The sequence below is a fragment of the Sinocyclocheilus rhinocerous genome, unplaced genomic scaffold (genome assembly GCF_001515625.1).
Source record: "Sinocyclocheilus rhinocerous isolate Xijiao unplaced genomic scaffold, SAMN03320098_v1.1 scaffold2736, whole genome shotgun sequence".
Classification (NCBI taxonomy): Eukaryota; Metazoa; Chordata; class Actinopteri; order Cypriniformes; family Cyprinidae; genus Sinocyclocheilus; species Sinocyclocheilus rhinocerous.
The window spans coordinates 23,674-31,906 of NW_015653614.1; the positions used below are offsets into that span (position 1 = coordinate 23,674).

At 37.9% G+C, this 8,233-nt stretch overlaps 1 protein-coding gene across 1 annotated transcript in view; it reads right to left on the minus strand.

Annotated features, from left to right (window-relative positions):
• Window positions 1-8,233, minus strand: part of gpc2 (glypican 2) — a 40,550-nt gene that overhangs the window by 19,521 nt on the left and 12,796 nt on the right. The window contains exons 6-9 of the mRNA XM_016522986.1: window positions 7,751-7,926; window positions 5,815-5,895; window positions 2,468-2,633; window positions 608-738 (exon numbers count right to left, since the gene is read on the minus strand). Coding sequence (XP_016378472.1) covers window positions 608-738; window positions 2,468-2,633; window positions 5,815-5,895; window positions 7,751-7,926 — 554 coding nt within the window. The remainder of the gene's footprint in view (window positions 1-607; window positions 739-2,467; window positions 2,634-5,814; window positions 5,896-7,750; window positions 7,927-8,233) is intronic.

Here is an 8,233-nt window from a genome sequence, read left to right on the forward strand (position 1 = left end):
TAAAACATGCCTTTGAAAAAGACTTGACAACGAAATGCACAAATGAGTGGAAAGAGCGTGTGCTGCGGAGATTCAATTCAATTAAATGCTGACACCTCTAACTCTTCTGACGGTAAGTTTTACTTATTTTTTATTATATATAGATAAACCTGTAAGCACATGCTGTGGCGTTTTTGTGTGTCTGTAGTGGATTTCATGAATGTGCACTGTATAAGAATTGTTTCCAGGATTACATGTTGGGGAATTTTGTATATATAGCGTTTATAAATAAGCGATTATAAATAACGTGCTGTAAACTGCCGAATTTTCTAATGGTTTGCGTTTGCCCACCCTCAGAATTTGAATGCCCCCCTGTCAGTACTGGCCTGGCGCTGGGCCTGTGCTGCATGCAAATACTTGTGTACAATTCTGACAATTACTGTAAATGTAAATTCTGTGCTGAAGAAAACATGTCTCAAGTGAGCTTAAGCACGTGTTTGAATATTGTCTGTGATGTGTATGTAAATGCTCATTTCTGTCAAATAAAGCTCTGCTGTAAGCTTTTCTCCCATTTTGTTCAAACTGAACACACATCACTGTGTGTCTGGGCATGTTATGTATGTTTTACCTTTGCAGAGATGGTAATGCTGTTCTCCTGCATGTACATGATGCCTTCAGACACCTTCACTGCAATGGAGTCTGTGGCCAACTCGAAATGAAACGGCCCGCCGAGTTTCTCCACCACCGCCATCAGCACATCTGCAGGTTAATCAGATTCACACTGAAAAACTGACATCATACTTCACTTTCACACATAAAGGAACTGGCAATTCTCTCATCATTGGTGGTTCTTCTTTCCAGAGCCGACCCAAGGCATAAGCGAACTAAGCGGCTGCTTAGGGCCCCTGTGGCCACCAGAGGGCCCCCAAGAGTAACCTACATGAAATGACAGTTTATTTTATTTTATTTTAATTAGTGATATATTGTGTCAATGGACAGTGGTAATTATACGAAAGTGCAATATTAAATAAATAAATAAATAATCTATACATATCATTTTATTATTTCCATAGCGATGTGTCATGCAGGCACAATAATGACCATGTTGATAAAATGAGCTGGACGCTGCCCTGTGGATCTGTCGGATTAACATGACGTAAATTCACCTATTTCTCCCGAAATACATGAAAGTAAGTCGCCAGTTAGCTGGGAGAAAAACAGAGTAAACTTTATAGTAACCTACACAATGTGTATTTGATAGGAATAAAACATGTCGTCCATCAATTGAAAGGATTATCCGCTTTCCATAGAAATCCGTGTGTAGCCTATTTAACAAACTAAATGTCTTTTACTTAACTGAAGTGTATTTAAATGTCTGAAACCTAAAATAAACTTAATTCGGTTGAAAACACTGAACAGTTATGAAATATGAAAAGCACTGAGCGTGTCTTTCTTTTTTATTCTTTTCTGAGCTCGTCTTTCTCTGGCTCAGCGCCAGCCAAAGCGTGGCATGCCAAAGGGTTAAAATCGCGTTTTGGGGGGGCAAATTCAACATGGGGGTTTTGTGGCACAAATAGCACAATGGTCCATTGTGCACAATGTGGCACAATGGTCGTTATTTCTATTTAACTCTATTGCTAACGACGAGAACTTGTGACCATAGTTGCTTTTGGGAAACGCACCCCTAATCAGATCAGACCACCCCAGCCCCCCAGTTAATTAGCATAGGGTATCTTTTTGTTTTAGGGAAGTTCATGTTTGAACATCAAAACATCAGTAAATAGACATCTTAATATATTTTAATATAACATTTTACTTAGTTTTAGATTAAAGTTTTTGTCTTCTGCATAAAAATAACTTTCCTGGGTATATATTTTGCTAATAAAAATAAGCTTCTGTTTCATAAACTGATAACAGCTTAACATTATTTACCTTAGCCTACATTTTGGGTCTTTGCTATTATATTTCAATATCATTATGCCTCCATTAGCTAGATGTAGATTAAGAGTTGTTGTTTTATATGTACAGATGCTCTCTGCTGTGTTTAATATTTATTATAAAAAAGTATGACTTGTAATAAAAGTACAACTTCGATTTATATTTGTGTTTTACAGTACATTCTGTTCTGTAAATGCACTTGCTGCTGGTTTATTTAGCTACTTTTCAGCACACCACATTAAGTATGCCACTTAATACTTTAAGACTTTGAATGTTAAAGTGCAAATTAACACCTGACCAGGTGTGTTATAAGTTTGCAACTGTTACAACTGAAAATCGTAGAAGGGTAAAAACATGCCAGGCAGACAATGGTATGATGTAAGCAACACAGCTACAACAAACAAAATTGATAATGGGTGTGTTACATTTATAGTGTGTGAATAATCAAGCTTTGACAATAACCAGTCACATTGGCGGCACAGAGGGGCCCCCAAATAAAATTCTGCTTAGGGCCCCATAAAGGCTTGGGCCGCCCCTGCTTCTTTCTCACCGATGAAGTTGTTCCATTCAGAGTCTAAGTCGGCCTGATTGGCCAGGCAGCCCTTCATGACGTTCAGGCACAGCGAATGACAGGGCTTGAGGGAAGGAAGTCCACGACACAGTGGACAAAACCACTGCCGCATTAACGCCCGAACACACTCGGATCCCACCGTCAGCTAGACACACACACACACACACACAATAAACGAAGAAGAAGAGCTCGATTAACAAACTCACTCACAGCATGACACATATCCAAGAGAATATACAAACATCATCACATCCAAAATCATTTCTCCATTATATTTGATGGGATGAGCATATTACACTGAACAAAATTATAAATGCAACACTTTTGTTTTTGCCCCCATTTTTCATGAGCTGAACTCAAAGATCTAAGACTTTTTCTATGTACACAAAAGGCCTATTTCTCTCAAATATTGTTCACAAATCTGTCTAAATCTGTATTAGTGAGCATTTCTCCTTTGCCGAGATAATCCATCCACCTCACAGGTGTGGCATATCAATATGCTGATTAGACAGCATGATTATTACACAGGTGTGCCTTAGGCTGGCCACAAGAAAAGGCCACTCTAAAATGTGCAGTGGCAAAAACAAAAGTGTTGCGTTTATAATTTTGTTCAGTATATTTTTAGGGCAGCACTGCATCAGTTTCTCTTAATCAGTTTAGAATAGTCCTGGAGGGCTACAGTCCTGCAGAGTTCGGCTCCAAACCCAATTAAACACACCTGAACCAGCTAATCAAGCTCTTACTAACCATACTAGAAACTTCCAGTCAGATGTGTTGAGGCAGCTGGAGCTGAGCTCTGCAGGACAGCGGCCCTCCAGGACCGAGTTTGGAGACCCCAGGGTTAGAATGATTGGGATTGACATTTTGTGTGTAAATATAAAAAAATTGCTTATTACTTAAGTCAAGTCACACTTTATAGTCTATAGCATTTTATACAATAGCAGCTTCATAGAGATCAGCAGAAATTCAAATCAATCATGGAAGCTCAATTCAAGGCAAGTTTATTTATATATCACATTTCATACACAATGGCAATTCAAAGTGCTTTACATAAAAGAAAAGAAAATAATAATAAAAAAGGCTTAACAACTGCAGTTTTCAGGGAGTTTGGAAATGTCCCATAAAGAAGTAAGGCGTTCACCATTTCTAAGATATCTGCTTCTAAACAGTTAAGCACCCTTTTGAAAAAAATATGTGGGAAGTGTGTCAAGATAGCAGGTTGACGATTTAAGGTGCTGTACTATTTCTTCCAAAATTTTGCTATCAATTTCTTCAAAAGCAGACATAGTATCTTCTTTTTGATATTGCGATTGAATGTGTCTGACCTCTGCATAACTTGGGGATGTGCTAATCGCCTTCCTGATATTATCAATCTTCACAGAAAAGAAGGAAGAGCTGTCGGAGAGCATTTCACTGGCAATCTGACTTGGGGGATTTGTCAGTCTCTCAACAGTAGCAAAAAGAGTGCGAGTGTTGTTTAAGTTACTGTTTATAAGGTTTGAGAAGAATGACTGTCTAGCTTTGCCTAGTTCCACATTGAAAGCACTAAGGCTGTCTTTATAGATGCTATAGTGAATTTCAAGTTTCGTCTTCCGCCACATCCGTTCTGCTTTTCTGCATTGTCTTTTCATACTCTGAACTGCTGTTGATTTTCTCCAAGCTGATTTCTGTCTGCCAGTCTTCCTGCTGACTTTCAAAGGAGCAATGTCATCAATAACATTCTTAACTTTTGAGTTAAAGGAATCAAGGAGAAGATCAACAGAGTCTGCAGAAATGCTTGGTGTTAAAGATATAGCCTCCATAAATAGCACACTAGTGTTTTCGTTAATGCATCTCTTTCTGACAGAGACAGATCTAGATTCAGTGGTAACAGAGATCAATATATTAAAGAAAATACAGAAGTGATCAGATAGTGCTACGTCCTTAATAACAATGGATGAAATGTTTAGACCTCTACTGATGATTAAATCTAGAGTATGTCCACGATTGTGTGTGGGTTCATGCACATGCTGAATCAGGTCAAAAGTGTTTAAAAGCCTAGTTCCACATTGAAAGCACAAAGGCTGTCTTTATAAATGCTACAGTGGATTTCAAGTTTCATCTTCTGCCACATACTCTGAACTGCTGTTGATTTTCTCCAAGCTGATTTCTGTCTTCTTGCTGACTTTCATGTCATCAATAACATTTTTAACTTTTGAGTTAAAGGATTCAATGTCAAGGTCAAGATCAACAGAGTCTGCAGAAATGCTTGGTGTTAAAGATATAGCCTCCATAAATAGCACACTAGTGTTTTCGTTAATGCATCTCTTTCTGACAGAGACAGATCTAGATTCAGTGGTAACAGAGATCAATATATCAAAGAAAATACAGAAGTGATCAGAAAACGGTAGCGAAGCCGGAAGCCGTCATTCATGAATTCAGTTCAAGAGCAAAACTTTTAACTGCACTGATCTCAATGAGGACTGTATTGTCTTCTGCAGAGCTGCTTTACAGCTGAAACTGAGTTAGTTTCATAATGAAAGAACTTTGCAACATTTACACTATTATTTTCCTGTCTATTTCTGAGTATGTATAAAGAGCTTTAGAAATAAATGTGACTTGAATTATTAAACATTATATAAATAAATATTAAAATTAAACATTATATAAACATACATAAACATGAACTGTCTTTCTATAAAGCTGCTTTGTACGGAGCCCCTAAAGGGACATGGTGTTGGAAAAAATATTTTTCAAATCTCTCTTGCAAAACTTTTGCTCTCTCTAACTCTATGAGCTGCTGCACTGTGAACGTACAGACCTGTATGAACCACTGCAGGCTGTGAGGTGAACAGGAAGGGTTTGTCCGAACTCAGCTGGTTTTGCAAGAGAACGCAAAAGATTTGAAAATAATTTTTTCCTCCCACCCCGTATTTTTTCCACCACCATTTCCGTTTAGGAAAAACTCCCTACAAATAAACATAAAAAATAATACAAATATAAAAATTGTTGTCATGCCAATAAAACGCCTGAAAAGTGAGTGTGAGCGAGACCCTGTCAGTCACCTGCTTCTGAAACTCACTAACCCAGTGACCACTAACCAGTTTCTGACTGGCTCTGCTTTCACCTGAACAAAATCCAATTGGTTCGTTTGTCAAACCAGTCAAAATCAGAGCAGTTCTCCACTTGAATCACACGAAACCTAATGCCACACCGATGGCTCTGCGATGGTGTTGTGTTGTTGCGGTTGTGAGATGCAGGTGCAGCACTGCTCAGATCTTTTGTGATCAGTTATTTGATTTATTAGTTTGTTATTAATGCACAAGTAGTGAGTCACATTTATGCACCTTTGTGGCCTTGTTCACTATGTCTCTTCCAGCAGCCAAACTCTGAACCAACGTCCGCGCCGCTGTTAACGCTCGTGACACCTGCCAATCACAACAAAGAGAGATGATGATGATAATGATTGTAGTAATGATGAGACATAAAGCAAAAAGTTTTAATAACTGCTTTAATTCTATGAGAATAGTGAGTTCACCTCATAAAAATGTTAAAGGCAGAGGAATATTTTCTTTGGAATCATTTTCAGAGCGATTTTTTTTAACTGACTAAAGCTGAATAACGACATTGCTGCCTTTTGTAGAACTGCTTACAGCTGAACTAAAGTCTGAACTAAACATTGACATTTAAAGTGGCGGACAACAAAATTATTGTAATAAACAGAACGTTATTGCTCTTGATGTGGATGCTAATAAAGTTATCATTATAGTTATTAATTTGGTGTCAACAGGCCTTAAAGTTGAAAGGGTTGATTTCCAATGCCCTCCTCTTCTATTATAAAATGAATATGTAATAATAGTTTTCTTAAAACTAGTGTATCTGTTCTGGTAATCATGTTACAGGCGATGTGTAGATTTGGAGTCTGAGACGTGACTGAGCGTCTGACCCATGTCAGGAATACAGGAACAGTGTTTACTCATTTAGCCCGGCTTCCAGAGAATAAATATGTATTTGTTTTGTAAGAATTAATTTGAATCATTATATAATCAAATGTTATATTTATACAAAAAAAGGAGTTATCAGTTTGAACTTTGTTCTTCTATATTTTGTTATGCGGTTCTGCGATTATACTCGTATGAGACGTGAAGACCAGCGCACCACATGCATCCACTAACTTTAACTCCAATGACATATGCTTAATGTTTATGATTCTTTTTAGGGTTTATAGCACCATTAATGGTATATGGTTTCTCCCAAGGTTTTTTCTCCATTTCTGTCAGCGATGGAGTTTTTGTTCCTCTGACTTGTTTAGTTGTTGACGCTTGACTGATTGCACAGACACTATTGAAGAGAGCTGAACTGGATGATGACATCACTGAATCATCAATCAACTGACTTTAACTGAAAAATTACTCTGTTATTGCTTTCTTGCATTATTGACAAACTATTTTCCTGTTTCATACTGTAAAGCTGCTTTGACACAATCAGTATTGTATAAAGCGCTATACAAATAAAGGTGACTTGAATGGAACTTAGTGTCTCCAAGATACTGTCTTTAAAGGGTTAGTTCACCCAAAAATGAAAATTCTGTCATTAATTACTCACCCTCATGTCTTTTCAAACCCATAAGACCTTCATTCATCTTCGGAACACAAATTAAGATATTTTGATGAAATCCAAGAGCTTTCTGACTCTGCATGAAGGTGAGTAATTAATGACAGATTTTTCATTTTTGGGTGAACTATCCCTTTGACAAAAGAACATCATGTTTGGATGTTGCTAGAATTATCTGTACTGTTAAACTATCAGAACCTGTAGAAAAGACGTCAATATGATTATAAGTGCTAGCTTTTCTGTAATCTAAGATAGTTGGAGTCTGGCTCCTCATATTCATTTTCTACAGCTTTGGAAGTTTGGAAGAGAACTCTGTCTTCAGTAAACTCTCTGTCAACCAACTGAACTTCAAACTTGACTCCTGGTGTTCATTAAGCATATCAGTGTCTCTCTATGGGGTTTAACCGTAATTCCCCTACAAAGTCAACCTGAGATCAGTGACTTATTCACTTCCCAGTGTCATCAGAATCCCACAGTATTTCATATTTTGGAATTAGAAGAACAACAACACGTGGTTTCGTGAATGACAGATTAGAGAATGTGTCTTCATATGCACATCTGCTCTTTGAATAAGAAATTTATAACAAGAAATCTTTTTTTTTTTTTTACACATTTCTCTTTGTCTTGGTCATACAATGAAAACCAGACACGCATGTAATAATAAGTTACCTGAATGTGCAGTTTATGTGGAACGTCTCCAAATGGCCGCAGCTGCTCGGCGTGTTTGCTGACACACTCCAGATAGTCCTCGCTGAACTGATACTGAGGGTTAACCAGAGCGAACACGCGCTCAACTAGTCCTGCCCAGAAATCAGAGAGCACCTCGGCCAGACTCACTCTGCCCCCTGCGCACACACACACACACACACACACGTTTCCTTAGCTATCTAAATGGGGACATTCCATAGGCGTAATGGTTTTTATACTATTCTATTGCCCTACACCAACCCTACCCCTAACCCTACCCCTCACAGGAAACTTTCTGCATTTTTACATTAAAAAATATATATATAAAGCAGCACACCGCACATGGCAGATAGAGTGCAAACCAGTGAAGTAAACAACAGTGCAGATATAATGATTTGTAGTGCAAAAAGAGCTTATTTAGACTGATTAAAGTGACAGTGTGTGTGTGTATTTGGGAGGGGGGAG